The 27,883-nt window shown below is 32.4% G+C and overlaps 3 protein-coding genes across 3 annotated transcripts; all 3 read left to right on the forward strand.

Moving 5' to 3' along the window:
* The first annotated feature begins 561 nt into the window (after positions 1–561).
* On the forward strand, positions 562–3,177 carry LOC137831490 (putative protein phosphatase 2C 2). The gene is made up of 4 exons (XM_068639179.1): positions 562–1,131; positions 1,937–2,275; positions 2,409–2,588; positions 2,683–3,177. Exons 1-4 carry the CDS (start codon positions 766–768, stop codon positions 2,842–2,844), a joined length of 1,047 nt encoding a protein of 348 aa, XP_068495280.1. The 5' UTR covers positions 562–765; the 3' UTR covers positions 2,845–3,177.
* Positions 3,178–12,872: 9,695 nt separating this feature from the next.
* Positions 12,873–14,348, forward strand: LOC137831489 (mitogen-activated protein kinase kinase kinase 17). The gene has a single exon (XM_068639178.1). It carries the CDS (start codon positions 12,906–12,908, stop codon positions 14,238–14,240), a length of 1,335 nt encoding a protein of 444 aa, XP_068495279.1. The 5' UTR covers positions 12,873–12,905; the 3' UTR covers positions 14,241–14,348.
* Positions 14,349–14,470: 122 nt separating this feature from the next.
* Positions 14,471–27,400, forward strand: LOC137831486 (clathrin heavy chain 1). The gene is made up of 30 exons (XM_068639173.1): positions 14,471–14,891; positions 14,996–15,200; positions 15,286–15,374; positions 15,487–15,565; positions 15,700–15,827; positions 18,487–18,585; positions 18,681–18,789; positions 19,080–19,159; positions 19,236–19,463; positions 19,550–19,615; positions 20,208–20,324; positions 20,467–20,664; positions 20,861–20,977; positions 21,109–21,168; positions 21,468–21,554; positions 21,931–22,014; positions 22,118–22,252; positions 22,356–22,418; positions 22,507–22,611; positions 22,710–22,822; positions 22,938–23,190; positions 23,268–23,404; positions 23,482–23,760; positions 23,852–24,854; positions 25,086–25,571; positions 25,687–25,857; positions 25,978–26,163; positions 26,357–26,479; positions 26,562–26,672; positions 26,757–27,400. The coding sequence occupies exons 1-30, from the start codon at positions 14,850–14,852 to the stop codon at positions 26,955–26,957; spliced, it is 5,154 nt and encodes a 1,717-aa protein (XP_068495274.1). The 5' UTR covers positions 14,471–14,849; the 3' UTR covers positions 26,958–27,400.
* Positions 27,401–27,883: the final 483 nt, after the last annotated feature.

Consider the following 27,883-nt stretch of genomic DNA (forward strand, 5'->3'; position numbering starts at 1 on the left):
AGTGTGATAGAATTAATCGCCGACTTTGACAGCAGAGCATAAATAAGAAGAGGTCCATAAGATGGTTGTGTTGTGTATTGTGATGAATCAAAAAATCTAGAAAACCGGCCATACAAAAAATCTTAAACCATTGATGCCACCAAAAAGATGTGGTCAAAGTGTCAAACATCAAACACAGTTTAATGGCTACCTAATCTTTATTTTTTTATTCTTCTAAAATCTAAACTTATTAATTTTACCTAACAATAGATTTTGATTTTTGTTTGTAGATTCTTTTAATTTTCATTCTTCAAAAGTCTGATCTCGTTATTTCCAATTTTAATATTTGTTTAAATATAAAAGCATTAGAAATTTCATTATTCCATCTAAAACTGACATTTAACCATTCATTAAATATACAAATAAATAATATGGTAACAAAATTAAAAAAAAAGAATTAAAAACATTAAAAAAATTGCGGATTGACTACTAAAAAAATGTTTTCTAAGTCAAACTAAAAATAAAATCCTAAAAATGACTATTTAAAAGATATAAATTGCATAAGAAGAATATTAGTAATATATAGAAACAAAAAATTGAATGATCAAAAGAGTCCCCCTTTGACCCATCTTCAAGGCACACTCATTCTCTTCTTTAAATACCCTCTGTCCTTTCTCTCTCCCTCATCGTAACCCAAACAAAACTCAAACACAAAACACAAACTCAGTTTTCTGGAAGAACAGGAACAAGAACAAGAAACTCCAGTGCTAACGTTGTTATTGCAATATGTCTTGTTCCGTGGCAGTTCCCACTTCCCCCGTGTTCTCTCTCTTCAACAACACCACCAACAACAATGACTCTTCTTCCATGCCAGAATCTCTCATGCTTTCTCTTCCCATTCCCTCTACGACACCCTCTTGCTCCTCTCCACCTTCCTCTCCCATGTTGAAGCGAAGAAGACCTGCAAAGCTCGACATTCCCGTCGCTTCTCTTGCTTATACGCTCTCGACGGCGCCCGCGCCGTCTTCGGCGAGGGACGCGGTCGTCGAGCTCGACGAAAGCGGCTTTTCTGTGTTCTGCAAACGAGGAAGGAGGCACCACATGGAGGACCGTTACTCCGCTGCCGTTGATCTTCACGGTGAACCCAAACAGGTATAGCATCAAGTTTTCTGCAATTTCTTCCAAGATTTTGGTGTTGGGATTTCAACAAAAACAATGTTTGTTCCTGGGTTTGTTTGGCATTCACATTAGAACCACTTCAGAAAATCAATAAATTACAGAACAAATTTAGTGACCAAAATTGTTCTTTTTCACCAATTTTAATGTAAAAAGATTTATTGACAAAGCTTTTAGAATTACTATAAATAGTTGGTCAAATTAGTTTATTTTTTTGGCGACTTAGTTCTTAAGAATTTATATTATAGCAAAATACAAGGAGAAATAAAATAAAATAATTTTTTCATAAGTTAAAATTAATATTTTGCATTTAAAATTAAAAATTTAGAGAAAGTATATGAAATTATTTTCTAAAATTAATTATATATAATTTAATTTTAACTTATAAAAAAATCAATTTTTTTTAATATTTTTCTCATCTAAGTGCTTTTATAAAAAAAATCATTCAAACATAAAATTTGTCGTTTATTAATTAAATCTTAGGGGTCTTAAAATTGTTATATGTATGATAACTTTAAGCAGCTAGCTATAAACTAATTTTCAGCATCAATTATTTTCATTAATTTTTTTATAATCATGCAATAGTTATAAAATAACCATGAAATTTGGTAATACTTAAGTTCTTTATGAAAATTTGGCTATAGCAACTTTAGTTTGAAAATTGTTTTAATATTGTCATTAATTGTAATTTTGTTTGAAAATGAATTTTGCTTGATATATATGCTGATGGAAGTGCAAGAAGGAGTTTTTAACATGGAGTTTCTTTGTTGTTTATTTTTAGGCTTTCTTCGGCATATTTGATGGGCATGGGGGCACAAAGGCTTCGGAATTCGCTGCACATAACTTGGAGAAGAATGTGTTGGATGAGGTGGTTAGGAGAGATGAAAGTGACATTGAGGAGGCAGTGAAGCATGGTTACCTCAACACGGATTCTGAATTCTTGAAGGAGGATCTTCATGGTGGCTCTTGCTGTGTGACAGCATTGATAAGGAATGGTAACCTCGTTGTGTCTAATGTTGGGGATTGTCGTGCTGTGATTAGCAGAGAGGGGGTGGCAGAAGCCCTCACATCTGATCACAGGCCTTCAAGGGAAGATGAAAGGGACAGAATTCAAACTCAGGTAATTGATTAATCAACCAAGTTATTGAATTCTCTTATAATTTGAAAATTTTAACTATTTAACATGTATTGAATGGTCCAAACCGTGAACATGTGATAGTCTAGTTCTTCATTTGACATTAATTTGTATGTAGGGTGGCTATGTTGATGTGTGCCGTGGTGTGTGGAGGATTCAAGGGTCATTGGCTGTTTCTAGGGGAATTGGAGATAGGAACCTGAAACAATGGGTGATAGCAGAACCTGAGACCAAAGTTCTTAAAATTGAATCTCTGCATGACTTGTTGATCTTAGCTTCAGATGGCTTATGGGAAAAGGTATACACACATGTGCAGTGATTTCATTTTGCATGGTATTCTACATTACTCAGCTATTAATACTAAGCTTCTATTTTGAATGCTGTTTGATCAGGTTAGCAATCAGGAAGCAGTGGATATTGCTCATCCTTTTTGTGTAGGGAACAATAGTCAACAACCTTTGCTGGCTTGTAAAAAGCTCGTGGATTTATCTGTGTCGAGAGGCTCTGTGGATGATATAAGTGTAATGATTATCAAGTTGCAAAACTATGTTTGAAGTCTCATTGCTACAAGAAGAAGGTTGGGAGGGTAGTTAGTTCTTCATTCTTAGCCATCAACAGTCAGAAGATGATGATGAATGTGATTATTATGGTTAAAGGATAGAAGTTGGTAACCTGAGATTAAGAGTTTAATCTGTATATATCCGACGAATAGCAGAGTTCGTTGAAGATATTAGCACTAACTTTAAGCAATTTTTTGGTAGAATATTGATCTTCTTGCAATCAGCATCTTTTGGGTGTATAAAAGGGTTGAATTTGTATCCGATCCTATTTGCAAATTATCTTATTTATAACATATGTTATATCAAGTGTTCATTTATTTGTATAATTCATGTTTTCTCTTCAACTTTTACTACATTCTTTCTGTGTACATAGAGTGCATATATAGTTGAAAACAATAATTCAAAGAGGAATTAACAGCAAAATCAAGTGATCCTACTTTTTTACCTAACTATGTATCAATGACCTTGGACTATAATATTTTTTAAATCTTATATTATTTAATTTTAAAATTCTGACGACGTGATCTTTAATATCTTTATATTTTAATCTTAACTAATATTATTTAACTGTTGAAAATTCTATGAATTAATTTCAAGTATCACAAAGATATCCTTTTTTTTTTTGTTAATTTTATTAATAGATCTTATAAAAGACATTTAGATAAATTAGATTATCTTTTAATAGAAAATAACAATAATTATTAAAGCTATAATTGAAAGAGTTGATGTTTTTTCACACTTTTACCATGTAGTTTTGTGTATATTTATATTTGATTGGTTTTATATCACATGACTAATTCCCTCGTCTCTTATAAGCATAGTCTTGTTTATATAAAAAAAATACTTTGGCTTTTAATGAAGTTGGCTCAATTAACAGGACATTGACAAAAATAAAATATATATATCGTTGACTCGATATACTTCTAGAAACGTAACAGATTTTGGAAAACAAAAATAACTTGGTACATAATTTAGTATAGTAAAATAATTCTAAAGCTTAAAAAGGCAGATGAAAAGTGTCTTGTATTTTGGTTTTTGAACATTGGATTGAAATTTTGGGAATGTGAAATTTACATGACAAATGGCTTGTGATTGCATCTTCTGACTTTTGTTTAACTTTCCCTCTCCCACGTAGGAGTTGACTTCGTAAAGCGTTGAAAATAGGAAACAATGTGATACACACATACAGTTAGGTTTTGTTTGGGTACGTTAAACATGCAAAAAGAATGATGAGAAAAATAATTGTTCTAAAAAGTGACGAGAAGTGGTGGGAACGCGATTTTAGAAATCATAAGCGTTTTTGTAAAAGGGATTGACCAAGTTTGTGGCATTTAGAAGCGTAGAAAATGTCCATTAACAACACCGAATAAAGAATAAGAAGTGATCAAATATGTTAAAAGGGAATCTGTGAATTATATTTTTTATCGCACTACTTATTGATTAGAAAAGTAATTGATTTTATTTTTACTGTCAAACAAGTAAATTTCGCAATTGTTTTTATTATGTAACTTATGGAAAAAAAGTATGTTAAACATAAATTTCACAAATTGGATCCTTAATTTTAACATGTGAATACTCATTAACATCATAATAATTTTTTATTTAATAAAAAATATGTTATAAATGTATTCATACATAAAAAATGACTCACCACTTTTTGTATGTATATGGAATAATATGGTAGAAAAATAATTATGTTTTTAAGTACGTAAATAGTGATAATTTTGAGCAACCATGTATATTGAATGAATTCGAATTTTAAAATAAATCTTAGTATTGTAAGAAATTAATTTATAACTTTGAATAAGAGATATATATGTAAGTTTTTTTTTTAAAAAAAATAGTGGACAATGATGAAATGATGATGGGAATATGATATTTGGTACGGTTTGACTTGAGGTTGACCTAAGTTACATGAATATTTTCTATTTTATTATTATTTAATATTATTATTATTAACAATCTTAACAATTTGGTGGAGGAGGAAATCGACTAAATTACGTATAAAACATTTTAATTTTAATTATTAATACTAAATTTTAATATTAATAATAATTTATATATAATATTAATAATGACCTATAACAATACATAAAATAGATTCCCTTTCTTGGTGTACACTTTTTCAATTTTATCCTTTATAATATTAAAATATAATAAATTTTAAATTAAAATTTGAATTATAAAGAATACAAAGAATCCAATTCTTATAATTTTACCCTTTAAATAATTTTTTTTTTTAAATTCAAATAATTTTTCCCAATAAAAAGCAACCGACACAATAAAAAAATACACACAACAAAATGAAAAAAAAAATATTTTTATAATAAATATTCTTATAATTTAATAATATATTTCCTTTCAATAATTATTATAATAATAGTAACTTTTTGTCAAAAGAAAAAAAGTATAGTTAGTCATCTTTTAAAAAAATTAGTTATTTATTTAATAAAATAAATAATGGAATACTTTTTTATTTTAAAATAATTAAATAACTTTTTTTTCTATAAATAACGTTATATGTATAATTTTATCTTTTAATATATATAATTTATCCATTGAAAATATAATAAAATTTAAAATTAGTGTTTTCATTTTTATGTTTATTTTAATTTTAAAAAGTTATAATTATTATTAACATATAATGAATATGAGTACACAATAAAATTTTAAAAATATATATTTAAAAATTGAAAATACATATGTATTTTCGCTAGTTTAAAAATATAATCAGTATAAGTACACAATAAACTTTTAAAAATATACATTTAGAAAATGGCAAACACATGTGTGTTTCCGCTAGTTTAAAAATATATAAAGAGAATTTATCTTTAAATTAATTTTTTTTAAGTACACAGTTTTTTTTTATCTTATTAATTTATTTAATTTTATTTTTAAAATTTTAAAATTATAAGAAGAGACATTTCGTATTTTTAAGAAAAAAGAAACAGATTTTCATAAAGAATTACTTAAAAATAAAATTATTTTTTTAATTTTTTAAAACTAATATTATGGTCATTTTAACTTGTTTTCTTTTCTTCTTTTCTTTCTATAATTCTAAATCAAAGTTCTCTTATTCATGTTTTCTTTTTTCTCTCTCAAATTCTTTCTCTTTTAAGGATTTTATTTTTCTTTACTTCAAAATTAAAGTTCTGCTTCACTGGTATGTTTGTTGAATCCTCTATATTCAATATTTTCAGGTTGAAAAAAATTGTTTCACAGTGAGAAATTGAATTTCGTGCAGAATTTATGTTTCTGATGTTACTGAAGTAAGTTAAGATTGTAGAATCTAAATTCAATTTTTTAAATTTTTTATATAGGATTTTTGTTATCATAATTGGTTCACAATCACAAGTATTAAACAATGCTAAAATTGTTAAGAACCATAAAACATGGTAAAACACATAAGTGAAATTTTTCATCAAAAGTATATATGTAAAATCTTACTAACATAATCTTTGGTAAGATTATTTTATATCAAATTTCTGAATTATTGTCAGTATTATTATAAAAGTTACACCTCCATTATTATTATTTCAAAACATGAGTTTACTTGGTAAACAAATCCCAAATGTTTCACCTCTCAACCCAATTCAAAAAATAAAAAAATAAAAAATCCACGCACAACTAGGAAAAAAAACTAATAACCAAATAAGAAAGACCCACACAAGATTAATTGATAATTGATGGGAGAGAAACAATGTATAACTTTTTCATTCTCTTTTTTAATTTTTTTTCTAAAATAATAATAACAAAATCAAAATAATATCTTGTGCCCATTTCTATATGTTTTATTTTTGCTCTCTTTCCTTTCTCATCATCTCAAACTTTCGTTACAACTTTATTCAATTTTTTAAAAAAAGTTTTTTTTTGTCATATTTGATTACTTTTTAATTTTTATTATATTTGATTACATGAAGAACAGGATTTTAAGAATATACTATTTAAAATATTACAGTTTTTTTTTATAAATTAATTGCAAACACGGTTTAATTGTGAATACGATTTAAAGTATATAATGATACATAAAATTAACACTCAAGTTAAAAATAGGGCGTGTAAGTGTAAAAAGTAATTAATACCCGTCAATCACTAAAGGGAAATTTTAGATTATAATAACGTCTGTCGGAAAGATTATTTGAACTTTAAAAAAAGTAGTAGACATTATTGAAATGATAAGATAATTTGGTTGATATACTTCAACTGGTTTTTTTAAGAAATCTGAATGATTTAATTTTTAATTTGAATGTTATAAGAAAATTTATTTATGAAATTGAAATGGGTGGAGATCGAAATAAGAATGAGAATAACATATAGGTAATTGGTGTGTGGTTCAATTTAGTATGTGAAATGGTTTCGGAGTGGATAAATTTTTTATTTTTATTTTTAATTAGATAATTTTACTTCTTAATAAATAAAAAATAATTTTTTTTATATTTTAAAATAACTATATAATTTCTTTTTTTAGAAATAACGGCTATAAAACATTTTAATACTATTTTTTACAAAATTATATGCATATATCTATATATTAAATTATACAATTTTTTAATTAATTATTTATAAAAATAATTAAATTACAAAATTAAATATATTTTAATTTAATAAAAATACAAATACACGTACGTTTTTACTAGTATTAATGATATTAATAAAGATAATATTAATAATATTAATATTTTTAATAATATTATTGTTATAATAATAATATTAATAATATTATTATTGGAACATCCCTAAATTTATTTATATATAATAATATATTATGCATGTAATATCTCATTAACATCTAAATATATATATAAATATCTCATATTGTATCTCAAAATATAGGGATTTTAATATATACACAAAATATTAGAAACCAAACATTCAAAATAAGAACATTTCATCATCTAACAGCTCAGTGAAGAACTTTATCACCTTAAATTTTATATGTTCCTATGTAAACTAACACAATCATCACAGATCAAAGAAAACAAACACAAAATAAAAAACATGGTAAGCCAGTCATTTTTAGGAATTCTAATATAAATTTAACTTTTAATAATAAGTATAATTCATTAAATTCTCATAATTTGTACAAAGTCATCAATTGTCTATCAAATTCATCATCTACATTACTCTTGTCATATTTCTAGTGACTCACATACTCATACACTTGACTCTACTCTCGGAAGACTTGTGTATTAAAATTAGCATCCAGAGACCTACACTTCAATGAACCCCATTCGACTCTCACCAACTAAGTAACTAATAACTTCATCTATGTAAATTGCATTATATCAGTAGAGTTAGAATCGTCTTATTCACAGAACACTCACAAATCAATACACCCTAATAATAATCTCAACACGGTATTTCCTTTCTTGAAAATACTATATCTTGATCAAACTTTCACATCATTTCATACCTCATGTAGCACATCTATACATTTAATCACATCATATTTTAAACTTTTCTAAACAATCCAAATATCTCAAAATTCACTTAAACATATAATTAAGTTCCTTTAACCATATTTAAAAATAAAATTTAGAATTTTCACTTAAAAACAATAAGCAATAATAAACTAGGTTTTCATAAGCAAAACTAAAAATTTAACTTTTTTTTACATAGGGTATAGGTTGAGGGAAAATTTACTCGCTTGGGTGATACCCATCATTGCTTAAGTAAAAAATCTCTTGCTTGAGCGAGATCCAACCCGAGAGCACCCATAATTCATCCTAGATCTCATTTGAGCGAGATTCCTTCTCGCTTGAGCTAAAAGGGACACGAGAACACCTCATTTTTCATTTTATACTCGCTTGAGCGAGAATTGTCTCACCTGAACAAGATAAGGAGAAACATTTGCATAAACTTGTTATATTACTCCTGTTATATTGATGAACTAAATTGTCATTCAACTCATAATTTTAATAATCTACACATTAAAAATGACAGACCTTATACATATATACTTTCTAAATCAAACATCGTCTAAAATCAAACAACCAATTTCCATCAAATATCACATTTTAAGTAATTCAACAAACTATTCAAATACAATTCAACTTATTTATATTACCATTCAAACACTTTCAATTCTCAATCACAACACTTTCAATAACTTATTGACCTTAAAATCAATATATAATATTCAAAATCAAACATTTCAGTCAATATATTACTTTACTCTTTAAAATAGACAATCCTGCAAGAAATTTTGAGACTGGTGATCACGTCACCCTCACATCCAGATCTTCTAGCCTAAGGTTCTATTGAAAATTTAAAACTAGCTTCCCTTAGCTGAACTTAAGCAGATGCTCACTAAGAGCTCAAAATCTACCAAAAACTTAAAGGTAATTAACCTGCACCACAAAGTCTTGATTAAAAATCTAACCATATCTCTAGGATATTGAGCTAACAAAGATTCACATTGAAGCTAAAAGTGTCACATGCAAAACATAGATAGAGACAACTTAACAAATTCAAAATTTGACTCAAAGAGAAAAGCAAAAAAGAACTTATTCTATTAGAGATTCTGATCAGGCAGTTCCTTAATCCTCGTTGTTAGGAGTCTATTGGAGAACTTTGGTCGTCAAACTGATGAGTGAGGAGGTTAAAATTTTAGACAAAAGGAAGAAGAAAGAAAAAAAAACTTCTAAAGATATGGTGATTATTTTAAAATATAACATGAATAACTGAATTTTATATTTATATGTTCTTTTCATTTTAATAATAAAATATTTATATGTTATTTAAAATATACGACTTCTAGCCTAACATTATTTTCTAGATGTTACAATTATTATTAATATGATTGCTAATATTAATATTCACAATAACTTGTTGCTAATTTGATTATTTATAATTAATTAAGGAGAAGGTAAATTATATATATATATATATATATATATATATATATAATGCATTCACAACAACAAGTCATTGTTCATGTCATAGAGATTAAAATTGATAAAATACAATATAAGTAGCAATAAAATGATAAGTTGTTTAAAAATTTATATTTGAGAAGTTTAGGATTAGTTGTCACCCATTATACTCTTCTGTAACCTTATTATCTCATATATACATTGATTAGTCCTTTAGTATATTATTAAGGATGAAATTGAGTCACTTTTAATTTCTCGATAATGAAATTCTAAGTATTTTCCCAACAATATCAATTCCTTACACATTAAAGGGAAATTTGCAATAGAAATCATTTTTAAAATAATGATCTAAAAATACCCTCTTACTTAATTGTCACGTTACTATTTTTCAAAATTAATATTTAAAATATTCTTTTTCTTAAATAATGTTGTGTCATATAACTTAATCTTATCCTATTACACAATTGAATATGACATTTTACAACTATTTAAATTGTAATTACCTTATTGAAACCTTCATCGATTAACTGGTTGTTTAAAATGCAACCATGATATCTTTTTTCTAGGTGGTGGATAAAAATTTCACCCGTTAATTTCGTAAACTATATATAACTTTGATCCTTTATAATTCTTAATCCACAACTTTAGTCCCTTTATTTTTGTTTTCCACAGATTATTGCGTCACACAACATGCAAGTCAAAGTCATTAAGCACTTTACTCAACCCTCCTAACAACAACCTCATCCAAACCAAGTATGTATATCATACTTTTCCTAGTGCATATTCCAAACATATTCCATGTTATTTTCTTCTCCTTTTCGAACTCACGTGAAAGCCAAAATAAATGATAATCCAAATCATTATTAAATGGTTACTTACATAAGTTATTGAATGGAATCTAATGAAGTTCGTTTTCAAACTTTGTTTTCCTTTTGGATTTATAGTTTTTGTGTCAAAAGGCATGTTGTGTGGATGACCCTTTCCCCTTGGTTTCTCTTTCCCCCTGCGTAACGTTGTAGTTCATTGTTTAATAATGTTTTGGGTCAATTCATTCTGAATGTCATTTCCAAGCACCCACACCATGACAAGTGGCGCAATTACAGTACTTTTAAGCCACTCAACTTGAGTTTGCATGCACAAACCAATTAGCGCAAATAAAAACAAAATCATAGAAGGGCATGCTTATCTCCCTCAGTTACTACTTTTATTATAATTTGTCAAGAGGGAAAATAGGAACCTTGAGTGCTCCATAATGCCATCTACAAGGCTAAAAAAATACATGAAATTGGTTCAAATCAAAGCCATATTTAATGTTCTAAAACAATAATATTTTATGATGACAGGAAAAGTAAGTAAAGAGTGATACCGAGAAGCAAAAGTAGTGTTCCAATAACGTTGTCCAGGAGAAACAGAGAAGAGAAGGTGTATGATGCATCCTGGTTCAGATCTTAAAAAAGATACGAGTAGATTTTGGGACCTCGCCTAAAAATTAAAGTATCCACATGCACCAAAATTCTCATAAAAAATATTTTTGAACTTTGTGTGGCTAAGAGCAACAAGCATAATGGGATGGGCATCTTCTCTACTAGCCTCACTTGCCCACTTCTCTTTTACTGTCTTCTGTTCCATTCCCTTTGCCAAAACCACAAAACACCACATTCCTCACTGTAGCCACATCTTCTAATTCATACATAACATTCTTTACAATAAGGAACAAAATTTAATTCACTTCTCAATCTCGGTGGTTTTACTTTTTTTTTTTTGTAATTTGGGTTTTGATAGTTATAACTTCATTTATTTAGATTATAGTTCCTATAATTCTATCATATTTAGGTTCATTTTTCTTAATACTGTTGATTTCAAATATTACTTCTTGAATGGTACTTGACGTATTGTTGATGGAGTGGAGGCTGAAATAAATATATAGAAACTAAAAAGTTAAATCAATTAATGATAGAAATTAAAATTAACTATGAGAAAAAAAGGTGTTTAAGTCAAATAGCAAATATTTATCTGATTATTTATGCATCGATTATCATCCATAATAATTTCAACTAGAACTTTATCATTCTTTTTATCAATTAAGGTATATGTTATGTTTTGTTTTTATCAAATTAGGTTAATTACAAAAATTAGTTAAATTTTAAAAAATTATTGAAATGAATAAGTCGTATTATTTATAGCTAAATTTTATTAAAATTGTGTCATTTTAATACTATTTCAATTTAAATATATTAAAATCATGTCACAACATAACTTTTCCACAATTAAATCATACCAATATAATACAACTTATTTAAATAAAATTATCTCAAGATAACACGACTTATCTATTTTTATAATTTTAAAATTTTATTAATTTCAATAATTAACTTATAAAATTATTATATTTTAATATAAAAAAATATCAAATTCTTGATTTATGTTATACAGAAACAATATTAAATATATATAATAAAACTCATGAAACTTTAAAAACAAGTGAAATAATATACTTTCAAAAGTTTTTTTTTTTTCATTAGAACACATAATTAATCACATCTTATCACTCAAATAGATAGTTATACTCTTTCATGATAAATGCCTTTCTTCTATCTTGATAAACTTAAATTAGTTTAAATTACTTTAATAATTTAAATGACAATTAAGCTTTTATCTAAATAATTTATCTAACAAAAGTGATAACTCACCTAATTATGTTCCAAATATAGTGAATCCAATCTGGTTAAAATACAATGAAGGTCTCAATCTAGATCCTAAGCTAAATTTAGTTCAAATACATGGTTTTGGCTCTAGTTAATTCCAAATCAACTAGCTTAAATGAGTGCTATTGGATAAGCATCTCACAATCTTATTTTTGTATGCATACCATTAATAACAAATAATTAAACCACAAAAGAAGTAAAATGGGAAAAGTTCTTCAAACTCGAATAATAAAATGGATAACGATTAAAACACCCACAAAACAAAAACTCTTCCTTCCCTCTCTGTCACCACAACACACCATTTACGTCACTTCTTGCGACTACTTTCGTTAATTATCCACTTCCATTAATTCCACGTAGGACCCAAAATAAAGAAAAAAGGAACAAAATATATACGTTTTAGTGCAGGACCAAACAGCAAACACTCACTCCACTATATATACTCTCAAATGCACACTCAAAAACGCACTCTAAAATGGTTTCTACTTGGGTAAGAGGCAAGTGCATAGGTAAGGGCGCGTTTGGCACCATCAGCGTCGCGCTTCGAAAGCTTGAGGCTCAAACGCAAATTTTCGCGGTGAAGTCCGTGGATATTAAAACGGGTCTTCCGGGTCAGCTCGAAGCGTTGGAGAACGAGATTCGGATCCTCCAACGCATGTCCTCGCCGCACGTGGTAACCTTTCTCGGTGAAGACACCACGTCCGAGAGGCGGAACCTTCACATGGAGTATATGCCAGGTGGCACTCTCGCTGACCTGGACGCCGACGTGGAAGAGTATTTGGTGAGACAATACACGTGGTGCTTGGTGAGTGCTCTGAAGCACGTGCACGCAAACGGCGTCGTTCACTGCGACGTGAAGGGGAAGAACGTCCTTATTGGAGACGGAGCCAGCGGCTGCAGCTGCAAGCTCGCCGACTTCGGATCGGCGATGGAGTTCGACGGTGAAGGTCTCCCGGCGGCTTCGCCGCGCGGGAGTCCGCTGTGGATGGCGCCGGAAGTGATACGGCGGGAGTGTCAGGGTCCGGCATCGGACGTTTGGTCGTTAGGTTGCACGGTGATCGAGATGCTCACCGGAAAGCCGCCGTGGGAGGGGAACGCCGTCGACGCGCTCAGTCGAATTGGCTTCTCCGGCGAGGTGCCGGGGTTTCCGCGCCGGTTATCGGAGCTCGGCCGGGATTTTCTGGAGAAGTGTTTGAGGTGGGAGCCGCGGCGGCGGTGGAGCTGCGATCAGCTGCTGGAGCATCCTTTTCTGTTACCGTGTGGTGTGATCGTGGAATCTTCGCCTCGGTGCGTTCTCGACCGAGTTGACTCGGAGTTCGCTGAGTTCGACGAAGAAGATGAGGAAGAAGAAGAAACAATGAGAATTGAAAACGAAAATTTGGCGAGGGATAGAATTGGAAATTTGGCGATGAGCGTAGGGGTAGACTGGGAAACGCAAGGATGGGTGATGGTGAGGGAATTGGCTTTCGATGCGGAACCGGTGGCGGGAGACAGTTCTGAGGACGTTAGAGAAGGGATAATTTTGGAAAGTTTTGAGTTTTCGAGGGTAGAACGGGGAATTCAGGTAGGGACAAATTCGGAATGTACAAGATTGGAAAAGAAAATGGAAAAAATTGGAATGTGGAGTTTGAGTGGGAGGGAAAATGTTGATAAGAAAAAAAGAATGATAATGAAAATGAAGATTTACAAGTTGTACTGTAAATTATTGAAATCACATTGTTTGTTTTTGAAGCATTTAATCATATATTTATGTTTTGGTGTTATTGGGTGGATTAATTTTGATGGTATTATGAGTAAAGTATATTTGTAATCAATCGAGCACAACGCATGCATGACGCAACCATGCAAAGCAAGGAAACATCGATGAGGTTGGGATATTTGCGTGACCATCTACATAACTCAAACAATGTAGTTAGAGAAAAGAAAAGAAAAGAAAATAAGATAAAAACCTCATTTTAACTGGACCTTAGATGAAGGCTTTCTAGCCATTAATTGGGATCAGACACTCTTGCTTGTCCACACGTTATCCACAAGATACTCGAACACACCACGAAATGATCAATGACAACAGTCGTTAACAAAAATTAAAATCATCATTCGCAATTAATTAATTTACTAATGTCTAAATGGATGGCCTGGGCCTACCAGGCCCAAGGCCCACCTCTTCCTCCATCTTTCAGGAATCAAAAACAGCAAAAACAATTTTAGAAAGGATCCTTCCATTGTTCCATTTCCATTTCCATTTTCATTTCCACCTCGTTCGTTGTGGTGTGTTCCTTTCTGTTCCTTCCACACATTCTCCTTATTCTTCTCTCCCTCCCCTTTCTCTCTCTGTCTCTCTCTGCACTGCTTCAGATCTCGCAGCGCGCCACTAACACACCATCTCTCACTTTCGAATTCCCTTGGATCCACGCCCGCCATGGCCGCGAACGCCCCCATCGCCATGCGCGAAGCCTTAACGGTCCGCGTTCCCACACTATCCCGTCGTTTTTCCCGCAATGCCTCGCTGCATTGTCCATTTTCTCCTCGTTTTCTGACTCTCCGATACGTTCGTCGTTTTTGCAGTTGGGAAGCGTCGGCATCAACCCGCAGTTTATCACCTTCACGCACGTCACCATGGAGTCGGACAAGTACATTTGCGTCAGGGAAACCGCGCCGCAGAACAGCGTCGTCATGATCGACATGGCCATGCCCATGCAACCGCTCCGACGCCCAATCACCGCTGATTCCGCTCTCATGAACCCTAACGCCAGAATTCTCGCGCTTAAAGGTAACCACTCGCTGTCCGATTGCTTTACGTGATAGTGCGACGATTCCAATTCGATCAACGAATGTGACGGTTGTTCTCCGTGCAGCTCAAGTTCCGGGCACTACTCAGGATCATTTGCAAGTGTTTAACATTGAAACGAAAGCGAAGATGAAATCGTATCAAATGAGCCAACAGGTGAGGATTTGTAATTTTTTTCAAGATTTTGATTGTCGCACAATCTGTCAGTTTTTATCAATTAATTAGTTTATTAATGGAGATGTTCTTTATTTTCCTCAATTTCCTTTAGGTTGTGTTTTGGAAGTGGATAACTCCAAAGACGCTAGGCGTAGTGACTCAGTCATCCGTGTATCACTGGTCAATTGAAGGTAATGTAGTGCTGTATCATTTTACTGCTTTCTGTATGAGTTGGACTGCGGGTTATCTTATGCTCTCTTTTTGTTCTATTGATGGACTTTTTTTGGGCTGTGAGTTTAATGTTTTTATGGTTTCTCTTATCTAGGTGATGGTGAGCCGGTGAAGGTGTTTGACCGGACAGCTAATTTGGCGAATAATCAGATTATCAATTACCGTTGTGATCCTACGGAAAAGTGGTTGGTTTTGATTGGAATTGCCCCTGGTTCTTCTGAGGTATGCGTTTTTTTTCCTCTTACAACGTCTAGACCTTGCCCTTAGCAATTCCCCTTGTCTTATTCTTGTATTTGTTGTCAGCTTGCTGTCACTAATAAGATGCAAAATTTGTCAATTTAATTTCATAGGCTGGTTGTGAGTATTTGAAGGAAGACATTATAATAGTTTCTAATATAGTCAATGAGGTGCTATCGTTATACAATCACCTGTGTAGAGATTTTAACAATTGCAAGGTTGTAAGGAAAAATACAAAACCTACAGTTGGGTAAATTTTGATATTTTGATTTGGATTATAATGGATGAAGGCCCCTTAATGAGTTTTGGATTGTTTGAAAATGTATGTAAATTCAAAAATCAAATCCATTCATGCCCCATTTAATAAATAATCCAATCTATATATTTAATTTTTTATAGAAATATACTATATTTAAGAATTCATTTATACCTTTTTCACCCATCAAAGTTTCTGTTTAAAAACTTGTCTGTTCTTGTCTGGAATTTTGTTTTTTGCCACTTAATTTTCCTGTTAGGTTAAAGCTTAGGTTGCTTAGTTTACTTTGTTTTTTCTGTTTGCGAGAAATGCTACATATTAAGTGAAGGTTTGTCACTGTTTATTAAGAATCGTATTTCTGGATATTGCAATGGCTTTAGTACTGTAACACACTGTAAATTGTGGCCTGGTGGTGCCCATGCTTGGTATGAATTATTTTAGAGTTTGGTTCAAATATGTTAGCAAAATTCTCATACACACAACACAAACATATATATATATATATATATATATATATATATATGTGTGTGTGTGTGTGTGTGTGTAGACGAAAGATACTTTTTTATTAACAGCTGCATAAACACGTTTTTTTATTAAGAATTGTATTTGTATACTGCAATGGCTCTAGTGCTGTAACATACTATAAATTCTGGCCTTGTTCCAATCCTCATTATGAGTTACTTTTGGTAGATTTGAGGAATTTGTCCAAATATGATAAGAAAATTCTCATATATATATGTATATATATATGTGTGTGTGTGTGTGTGTGTAATGTACACTGTGAGGAAGTCATTTTATATGAGTTTGGGTCATATACATGGAAGGTCCAAATTAAAAGTTTTTTACAGTCTCGTTGCTTAAACAATTCATATGACTGTTTATAATAATTACATGACTTTTGGGTATCTTGATTGTTCATGATAAGATTTAATGATTTTATTTGTCTCATAAAAAGGCCTTTTTTACTAGATACATGCCACACACACATATAACATTTTTTAAGGGGGTTAGATGAAGACATACTAACCCTTAGATCTTACATGAATGATTGGATTAAAACAATTATATGATATGAGTTTTTTTAACAAGTCATGACTTTTTTAAGTGGTCACTTGACTTCAATTTTGACCATTCATGTATGGGTTCCATATAACCCAAATTTACTCCTCTTTGCACATAAAAATGTCTCTTTCTAAGCACATCTGTGTGGGGCTGTATGGAATGCATTTAGTGAGAGAAGTAATAGTATCATACGGTGAGAGGTGGGGAAGAAATAACAATCATTCATGAACATAGTTAAGATTAAATTGTGAAGTCGTGTGACTTTTTTAAGTAGTCACGTAACCTTTTTAAGTAGTCACTTGATCATTGTTTATGTTCGGGAAAGATTACTAGTAGGAAATTAAGCTGATTTTGGGATAAAAAACTGTTTGCAATTTTAGTTGGATGTTAAGGATAATGGTTGAAATTTGTTAAACATTTTTTTTTCTGAAAAAATCAGCTATTTACCTTGTAAGCTTCGTACTCATTTTTTTTATGTAAAAGCGGACTTTTGTTGCTTCTAAACGATTTTAATTATTTTGAAACTATTTTTCAGCAAATTTACCCAACCAGAAACTGATTGTGATTATAACATTAGTATATAATATATTATACATACATATAACTGATCATTGAAATGATTCTATTTTCACAACTATCCCAAAACAACTTTTAATCTTAACCATCTATTTATGATCTAAATCTAGTTCTCTTGTACTACTGAGAAATAAGGACTATAAATCTGGGCCTATATACATGTGATTTACAATTACACACAGAAGCTGTCAAGAGACACAACATATTAATACTTCCTACTGTTAATTGTTAATGGTTTAGTCATTTAGTTTTACCTCCATTGTCTTTATTTCTGGTTGGTACTAGATTAAGATAAATAAATGTCAAAGTTTTCCTGATGAAATAAACAAGTCCTTGATTTTAATTATTCAATTGATGGTTCAAATTTTATATTTTCCTGAATACTTTTAATTTTTTGTATTATTTTTTACTTCTATTTAGTATGTATATTGGATACATTTTAGAAGGTTTTCCTTGCTATGTGTTGTAAATGTGAAGGTTTATAACTTAGGTTTAGGGTTACTCATGCTTTTCAATATTTTTGTCAAATGTCATCCTCCTTCAACTTTTTTCAATGCCTTATTAATGACAAAATGTTTTACAGAAATTAATGTTTTAAACTTATATTGTATGATTACAATTTTTTCTGTTGCTTTTTATATGAGAGGGGGATTAGTGAATGACCATCACTTCATATTTTTTATTGCTAATGATCAATTCTTCTGAAATTATTATTTGTTGAGTGATAGTATTTTGTTTTGTTGGTTACAGAGACCACAACTTGTGAAAGGAAATATGCAACTCTTCTCTGTGGATCAACAGCGGAGCCAGGCTCTTGAAGCACATGCTGCATCATTTGCCACATTTAGAGTAATTCTGTCTTCTTTGTGATTAGTTATTATGTATTTCAGCTGTTTGGCTTGTAGATTGAATACTGTTTGATATTTTTACTTTGAAACATGTAGGTACCTGGCAATGATAAGGATTCAACTCTTATTTGTTTTGCATCCAAGAGCATGAATGCTGGGCAGGTTGCATCAAAGATGCATGTCATTGAACTTGGCGCCCAGCCAGGTATAAGCATGTCTATATTTTTCCTTTATCAGCCAATAGACACGTCACCGCTCATTAGTATATAAACCCTAAATCCTAAATCTTAAAGAAAAATAAATTTTCAATATCAATTTAAGTTGTTAATAGAAGAGGAGATTATAGTATATAAAGTGATTAATAAGTTGAATAGGAGATAAACAACAGAAGATGTAATTATGGGGCTTCAATAGAGTGTCTGCTATTTGTAGTATATGTTCTTGCTACTTATGCCTTACTGGCTACCTTCTGGTATATGTGGCATTGGTTATCAGGCAAGCCATCTTTTTCAAAAAAACAAGCAGATCTCTTCTTCCCTCCAGACTTTGCTGATGACTTCCCTGTATCAATGCAGGTATAAGTGTAGACTTTATGATTCTCTATTTCCCAATAAACATTATGTTGAATATCTGACTTGTTTCATTGTGCAGATTTCAAATAAGTATGGTTTGATATATGTTATCACAAAACTTGGTCTTTTATTTGTCTATGATCTCGAGACTGCCACTGCAGTTTATAGAAATCGAATCAGCCCCGATCCAATATTTTTGACAGCAGAAGCCTCAACAGCAGGGGGCTTTTATGCTATAAATAGACGTGGCCAGGTGTTGCTTGCTACTGTGAATGAAGCAACCATCGTACCTTTTGTTAGTGGCCAGGTATTTATTGCTTTGTATCACGTTTTTGGCTCAGCGGACAGCTCTTTTTCTATCTACTTTTAATTTTTTGCTTGTATTTTTGACAGTTAAATAATTTGGAACTTGCTGTTAGTCTTGCTAAAAGAGGAAACCTCCCTGGTGCAGAAGAATTGGTAACTTGTGCTGCATATGATAATTTTATACTTCTATCTGTATTTTTAAAGTTCATGAACTCCATGCATTTAATTTTAAATTAGCTGACATTTTATTAACTGATGGATACTTGACTAGAAGATTTATGTTTGTATGCTTTTGTCTCAGTAGATTGTAGTTGTCATAAAAGTATTTCAGATGTGTCATCTAGAGTATCAACAAGACGACAATTAGCACAAGAGTGTGAGATGATGAGGAAAAATGATATTGTTTCTGTAGCATTTGTTTGGATATATGTTTTATTTTTTGACAGAATACCAGAATGAACAGGTAACAGTTTGTAAGCTGTAATTACTTGAGGCCCGAGGGGATCTTGATTAGAAGTATGTGCTGAGAAGTATAATGTTGATGTGAACATGGCAACTGTAACTTTTTATCCACTTCTGATTCAAAGACCATAAACTGGAGTTATTTTGGCATACATTTTTCTCGAACTATAATTCTTTTCTTCCTTGTTGATTTGATAGGAGGGAGGGAAGCTTGAGTTTCTTTTCAATTTTAAAGTTTATTTATTTTTACCCATTGTTGTTATGCTTGTCTTTTTTCTCTCAGGTTGTTAAGCGTTTTCAAGAATTATTTGCTCAGACCAAATATAAAGAAGCTGCAGAGCTTGCTGCACAATCACCACAAGGAGTACTTCGAACTCCTGATACTGTTGCTAAATTTCAGGTGTTTTATGCATCGAAATGCTGTTCCATTAATATTTCTTGGTTTTGTTAAGTTACCAAATTAGGGGTATGCATAATCACATTAATATATCGATATGCTCTTTATCTTAAGTTTTGTGTTGCCTTTGTTAATTTGCTTTCAGAGTGTACCTGTACAAGCTGGGCAAACGCCACCGCTGTTGCAATACTTTGGAACTCTGTTAACCATGGGAAAACTCAATACTTTTGAGTCACTGGAACTGTCACGACTTGTTGTAAATCAGAACAAAAAGAATCTTTTGGAAAATTGGCTGGCAGAGGATAAACTTGAATGCAGTGAGGAGCTTGGTGACCTTGTGAAGGTCCTGACAGAAATTTAATGTGTTATCTGTTTTTCATTTGAACTTATTTATTAATTTTATTTTATTGATGGTTTGGGGAAGAAAAATCCAAATTGTCTATTCCTTTTAAAGAAACTCATGGATCTGTTCCCTGATTTGTGTTTTGCACTTGTTTCCTTTGTTTTTCCTAATTTTTATGAGGCTTGCATATATGCAGACAGTGGATAATGATCTTGCTTTGAAAATTTATATCAAAGCTAGAGCAACACCGAAAGTTGTTGCAGCTTTTGCAGAGAGGAGGGAATTTGACAAGATCCTGATATATTCAAAGCAGGTAATTTTTTTTATTAGTTTAGTAGAATCATAAAACTATAGGTGTTGTTATTAAATGTTAGTATGTCTTTTGTTAGTTTTTTTACCACTACTATCTTTGTAATGCCATTCTTCTCTGTTCCTTTGATGAAGGTTGGATACACACCTGATTATATGTTCCTTCTTCAAACAATTTTACGAACAGACCCCCAGGTGAGAAGGTTTTGTCTGAACAACCATCTGATTCAATTTTATCTCTGACTTGCTTGACCTTCATGATGTACTTTATTTTGTTCGGAAGTCCGAGCATAGCTTGCTTAAAGTAGCATCACCTAATGAATGATAGTTAATGCATCCAAATGGAAATGGTTTCCTCATGCTTATGTTGCTTTCATTTTAAGAATATTTTCATACTGCTATTCTACACTCAAATCTAAATTGTTTATTTTTCTAGCATCCATATTTTTTTTGGGTTTATGTATATAGAATAATTCAAAACTTTTTTATTGCAGGGTGCTGTAAATTTTGCTCTGATGATGTCTCAAATGGAAGGAGGATGCCCAATTGACTACAACACAATCACTGATCTATTTCTTCAGGTTTACTTGCAGTTTACCCTTTGGATTTTCATGATACTTTGTTCTTTGGGTTCTCTTTATTTATTATTCAGTTGCAATTTTCAAAGACAGTATCATGTACATTCTTGTTTCCCTTGAATCTCACTGCGTTCATCCTGTATCGTTTTTGAAAATTTAAAATGAAAAATAATTATTATTATGTGAAAACAAATCTTCCTTGAAGTTGATTTTGATAAGGCTTTTTGATAACTTTCTTGCTTAGGCTAGTATGTTTTCCTCTAACTTATTCAACTAAAAATAATTTGTTTAAACTTTAATGTAGGAACCAATTTCATGCTCTTTTTGGTTATTTGTGAATTGGAACTCTTGTTTATATATTTCTTCTGTTACTTTCTAGAGGAATTTAATCCGTGAGGCAACGGCCTTTTTGTTGGATGTGCTGAAGCCAAACCTTCCTGAACATGGATATCTTCAAACAAAGGTTCTTTTATTTTATGTTTCATTATCACTGTCCCTGAACTGGATGGTGATATATATGGATTTTTTTATAAATAAAATCATATTTTTCTATGTGTTATACTTAGGTTTTGGAAATTAATCTGGTAACCTTTCCAAATGTCGCTGATGCTATATTGGCCAATGGCATGTTCAGTCATTATGATCGCCCACGTATTGGACAACTATGTGAAAAGGCTGGCCTTTTCATTCGGGCTCTTCAGGTTTCTTTGCTTCTTAAGTTCTGATGGCAGTATAATGTTCTCGCATTAGAATATATCCTGGGCCTTGTCTGTGTATCCTGAACCTTGTCTGTGTATTATGCAGCATTATTCTGAGTTGCCAGACATCAAACGTGTCATTGTGAATACACATGCCATTGAGCCACAGGTTTTAATTGCAATTTCTCAAATGATCCAATCTGTCTTAAAATTGTTTGATATTCTGATTTCTTACCGTATAAAATGATGTATTTCAGGCATTAGTTGAGTTTTTTGGTACCCTTTCTCGAGAATGGGCACTAGAGTGTATGAAAGATCTTTTACTTGTCAATCTTAGGGGCAATCTTCAAATAATTGTTCAGGTACTGTTTCTGGATAATGTTGCCGCAAGACTTGTTTTTTTTCTTCTTGAATTCCATAATTAATTTCTCTGAGAATCTTACTGGTACATGATTTGCAGACTGCTAAGGAATATTCTGAACAGCTGGGTGTTGAGGCATGCATTAAACTATTTGAGCAGTTCAAATCCTATGAGGGACTATACTTTTTCTTGGGTGCATACTTGAGCTCTAGGTATTTCTTTCTTATTGGGGATGGAACATGACTTCAGTTTACTCTTCGGCCAGCTTCCCTGTTCTAGTGTTTGCTTTTTAATTTATTATAATTGTTTTTTTTTTGTCTTGTAAAGTGAGGATCCTGACATTCACTTCAAGTACATTGAGGCTGCTGCTAAAACTGGACAAATTAAGGAGGTTGAGCGTGTGACCAGGGAATCAAACTTTTATGATGCTGAGAAGACAAAGAATTTTCTTATGGAGGCCAAGCTTCCTGATGCACGACCATTGATTAATGTCTGTGATCGTTTTGGATTTGTTCCAGATCTCACCCATTATCTTTATACTAGCAACATGCTTCGATATATTGAAGGTTATGTTCAAAAGGTAAATATGGGTGTCCTTCAAATCTTTCTTTGCAAATTTTAGAACCATGACCAAAACTTTGTACTTCTTGCTCTTAGGTCAATCCTGGAAATGCTCCTCTAGTTGTTGGACAGTTGTTAGATGATGAATGCCCTGAAGATTTTATTAAAGGTCTTATACTTTCAGTTCGTTCTCTTCTGCCAGTTGAGCCTTTAGTTGAAGAATGTGAGAAGAGGTGTGCTAGCTTTATCTCTATCTTTCATCTGCAATATCAAATTCATGTTGACTTCTAATATAAATTCTTATGCATAGGAATCGTCTCCGCTTGCTTACTCAATTCTTGGAGCATCTTGTAAGTGAAGGAAGCCAGGATGTGCATGTACATAATGCTCTGGGTAAAATCATTATTGACAGCAACAACAATCCTGAGCATTTTCTCACAACCAATCCATATTACGATTCTCGTGTTGTTGGTAAATATTGTGAAAAGCGGGATCCTACCCTTGCTGTTGTTGCTTACCGGAGAGGGCAATGTGATGATGAGCTTGTTAATGTTACTAATAAAAACTCCTTGTTCAAACTCCAAGCTAGGTGCGTACTTTGACCTTTATCAGGAAGTTTTCATTGTATTCCATAATGCTACTAGTCTGAGACACTCATGTTATTTTCTGATGTGTGTCAGATATGTTGTTGAAAGGATGGACTCTGACCTCTGGGAGAAAGTTCTTAATCCTGAGAATGAGTTTAGAAGACAGTTGATTGATCAAGTGGTGTCCACTGCTTTGCCTGAAAGCAAGAGTCCAGAGCAAGTTTCTGCTGCGGTGAAAGCTTTTATGACTGCCGATCTTCCACATGAGTTGATTGAGCTTCTTGAAAAGATTGTGCTACAAAATTCTGCATTTAGTGGAAATTTTAATCTGCAAAATTTGCTGATCCTTACTGCAATCAAGGCAGATCCTTCAAGAGTTATGGATTACATTAATAGGTTGGACAACTTTGATGGACCTGCAGTAGGGGAGGTAGCTGTGGAAGCACAACTATATGAAGAGGCATTTGCTATTTTCAAGAAATTTAATTTGAATGTTCAAGCTGTTAATGTCTTGCTGGATAACCTCCAAACTATTGATCGTGCTGTGGAGTTTGCTTTTCGGGTTGAGGAAGATGCTGTTTGGAGCCAGGTGGCTAAAGCCCAACTTAGAGAAGGCTTAGTGAGTGATGCAATTGAGTCCTTCATTCGTGCAGACGATTCAACTCATTTCTTAGAGGTTATTAAGGCTTCTGAAGATGCAGATGTATACCATGACCTGGTGAAGTATCTTCTCATGGTTAGGCAGAAGACCAAAGAGCCCAAGGTGGACAGTGAGCTCATTTATGCTTATGCTAAGATTGACCGTCTTGGAGAAATTGAAGAGTTTATACTGATGCCAAATGTTGCCAATTTACCAAATGTTGGAGACCGCTTGTATGATGAGACATTGTATGAGGCTGCAAAAATTATATTTGCTTTTATTTCTAACTGGGCTAAGTTGGCAGTCACATTGGTGAAGCTTAAACAGTTCCAAGGAGCTGTTGATGCTGCCAGGAAAGCAAACAGTTCAAAAACATGGAAGGAAGTCTGTTTTGCGTGTGTTGATGCTGAGGAATTCCGCTTAGCTCAGATTTGTGGTCTCAATGTCATCATTCAGGTGACATCATTTTCTAGTTTATATTTTAACATTTGGAATTTCTACTTGTATGGAATGATTGCCCCGTCCTCACTCAAAAAAACTGCACTGATGCCCCCTCCCTTCCTCATAATGGAAATCCTTTAAAAGGATCTACTAGCAAAGTACTAAAAATAAGTGACAAAAACAATTGATTTCTTTGTCTAACCTTTTTGCTGCTCTCTGACTACTTACTATCTGCTATATATGAAGGTGGATGATTTGGAGGAGGTTAGCGAGTTTTATCAGAACAGAGGATGCTTCAACGAACTCATATCTTTAATGGAAAGTGGGTTAGGATTGGAGCGTGCACATATGGGTATCTTTACTGAGTTGGGAGTTCTATATGCAAGATATCGAGAGGAGAAGCTAATGGAACACATTAAGTTATTCTCAACTCGGCTTAACATTCCAAAGCTTATTCGGGCATGTGATGAACAGCAGCATTGGAAAGAACTCACTTACCTATTCATCCAATATGATGAGTTTGATAATGCTGCAACCACTGTCATGAATCACTCTCCAGAAGCATGGGACCACATGCAATTCAAAGATGTTATAGTTAAAGTTGCAAGTGTAGAGCTCTACTATAAGGCTGTTCACTTCTACTTACAAGAGCATCCAGATGTAATAAATGATATGTTAAATGTGATTGCTCTTCGTGTGGACCATACTCGTGTAGTAGATATCATGCGGAAGGTCTGCAATTTTTATACCCTCTTTACAGCTTCAATCTTATTTAGTGATGTAACTTACTGGTTTCAAATGTCATTCTGTAATAATATTGCTTGTTGCTTGGATTTTTTATTGTTAGGCTGGCCACCTTAGATTAGTTAAGCCGTACATGGTTGCAGTTCAAAGCAACAATGTATCTGCTGTCAATGAAGCTCTGAATGAAATTTATGTTGAGGAAGAGGACTATGACAGACTTCGAGAATCAATAGATCTGCATGACAACTTTGATCAGATAGGTCTTGCACAGAAGGTGAATCTCCTTATTTCTTGTCTTATTTTGACAATTAGCAAAATTTGAGATCATAATGTTACTGGGAAATTTACCATTTTCAAATTATCACTGATTGAGATCAACAATGAGCATGTGCAGATTGAGAAGCATGAACTTCTTGAGATGAGGCGTGTTGCTGCATACATTTACAAGAAAGCAGGAAGATGGAAGCTATCCATTGCTCTGTCAAAGAAAGACAATCTTTACAAGGACTGTATGGAAACATGCTCTCAGTCTGGTGATCGTGAACTCTCAGAAGATTTGCTTATCTACTTTATTGAGAAGGTGTTTATCTGTTGTCCTTTTTTTTTAAAATATCCAACTCTGGTAATATAAGATTAGATACAAACTAAGCCCCTTTTGGTGCCAGTGTGCAGTTTGACCCCTGCTTCAGTTAGAAATAATTTTGCTGCTCCCTTTTTCATTTCCAGCACCAGTTCTTTTGTCTTAATTAACAAAGGGAATATATTGATTTCAGGGAAAGAAAGAGTGTTTTGCATCATGCCTCTTTGTCTGTTATGATATTATCCGGCCAGATGTTGCTCTTGAGCTAGCTTGGATGAACAACATGATTGATTTTGCTTTCCCATATCTCTTACAGGTATGCTTTTGTTTGTGGCTCTGGTATAATTATATTCATCAACAGACGTAGTTAACCATTTTAAATATTTTTTTGCTTGAAGTTTATTAGAGAGTATACTAGCAAGATGGACGAGCTTATCAAGGACAAAATTGAAGCACAAAACGAGGAGAAAGCTAAGGAAAAGGAGGAGAAGAATGTGATTGCTCAGCAGGTAACCCTTTTCCGAACCTCCTTTTACGGACAATCATATTGTTTATGTGATCATTAAATTAACAGTGTTTTCAATAATCTCCAGAATATGTATGCCCAGTTGCTACCGCTTGCTTTGCCGGCACCTCCAATGCCAGGAATGGGTGGAGGTTATGCCCCTTCCCCACCTCCAATGTCTGGAATGGGTGGAGGCTATGCCCCTTCCCCACCTCCACCACCTATGGGTGGAATGGGGATGCCACCAATGCCTCCTTTTGGCATGCCTCCAATGGGGGGCGGCTACTAATACCCCAATCCACATCAATGGAGAGAATTTTGCGATTTTTTTTACTGGTGAAGCTAGATAGTTTAGAATATCTCATTTTTTGCATTCAAGGTAACTATTTCTTAGGGTTAAAGAATTTCACGTGGTGGCACCAAGCATCATCCTTCAAGCCTAGCCTAGCCTGATACTACTTCCCAATGATTGCGGCTTTCTACAATGAAACTTTTCTGCACTACTTATTTCTTTTCCGATTGTGTCCTTTTGAGGCATTGGCTTGTTGCGACCTGTATAGTTTATTTTCTCTAATTATTTGTTTTCGTAGTTGTGAAGTCATAAATGTTTATTGATTAGGACTTAAAGTTCTTGTTCTTAGTATATAGACTTTCATATAATATTTTAAATGATCTCTTACTGTATGTTGGTTTCATTCTTTCAATGATATAAATTAGCCCATAATTTTTTAATTCGATTCCATAAATCTTGAATGTTCTAAACTAATCCATTTTAGTTTCAGCTCCTTTTTTGGATACCCATGCTATTAATTAGTTGCAGCACTTAAAATCTGAAGTTTAGTCATTACTTTTGACGAACCCTTCAGAGACCTTTGTTTGAGAAACAGTGTTTGGCATAATACGAAAGGTTGGTGCGTTATTGCCACTTAATTCACAGTGGAGTAAAGACGAGTGCTAATTGGCTGTATACTGGGCTTTTTCTTTGATGGAAAATAAAATAGGTAATGTTTAGATTAAAGACAAGGGAGAACAAAAAAAGTAAACAGATTGTAATCAACTGAGGGAGAACAAGGACCGGATAATTGATTTGCATACTATACGTGGACGTCACTTATCAAAAGAAAATGAAGATAATCAACTAATGATTGAAGATATATTGAGCCTGTCATCATGGATTCATACGAACCCATAAGTAATCCTGATTTAAATTTGTCT

Source organism: Phaseolus vulgaris, chromosome 6, assembly GCF_051622355.1.
Source record: "Phaseolus vulgaris cultivar YP4 chromosome 6, ASM5162235v1, whole genome shotgun sequence".
Lineage (NCBI taxonomy): Eukaryota > Viridiplantae > Streptophyta > Magnoliopsida > Fabales > Fabaceae > Phaseolus > Phaseolus vulgaris.

What these genes read in the sequence shown, in the direction of transcription:
- LOC137831490 (XM_068639179.1), top strand. Translation starts at nt 766, where the DNA reads ATGTCTTGTTCCGTGGCAGTTCCCACTTCCCCCGTGTTCTCTCTCTTC. An exon ending in TTCACGGTGAACCCAAACAG is followed by an intron (nt 1,132 to 1,936) that starts GTATAGCATCAA and finishes GTTTATTTTTAG; the next exon opens with GCTTTCTTCGGCATATTTGA. An exon ending in CAGATGGCTTATGGGAAAAG is followed by an intron (nt 2,589 to 2,682) that starts GTATACACACAT and finishes CTGTTTGATCAG; the next exon opens with GTTAGCAATCAGGAAGCAGT.
- LOC137831486 (XM_068639173.1), top strand. Translation starts at nt 14,850, where the DNA reads ATGGCCGCGAACGCCCCCATCGCCATGCGCGAAGCCTTAACG. An exon ending in GTATCACTGGTCAATTGAAG is followed by an intron (nt 15,566 to 15,699) that starts GTAATGTAGTGC and finishes TCTCTTATCTAG; the next exon opens with GTGATGGTGAGCCGGTGAAG. An exon ending in TGAACTTGGCGCCCAGCCAG is followed by an intron (nt 18,790 to 19,079) that starts GTATAAGCATGT and finishes ATTGGTTATCAG; the next exon opens with GCAAGCCATCTTTTTCAAAA.
- LOC137831489 (XM_068639178.1), top strand. Translation starts at nt 12,906, where the DNA reads ATGGTTTCTACTTGGGTAAGAGGCAAGTGCATAGGTAAGGGCGCGTTT.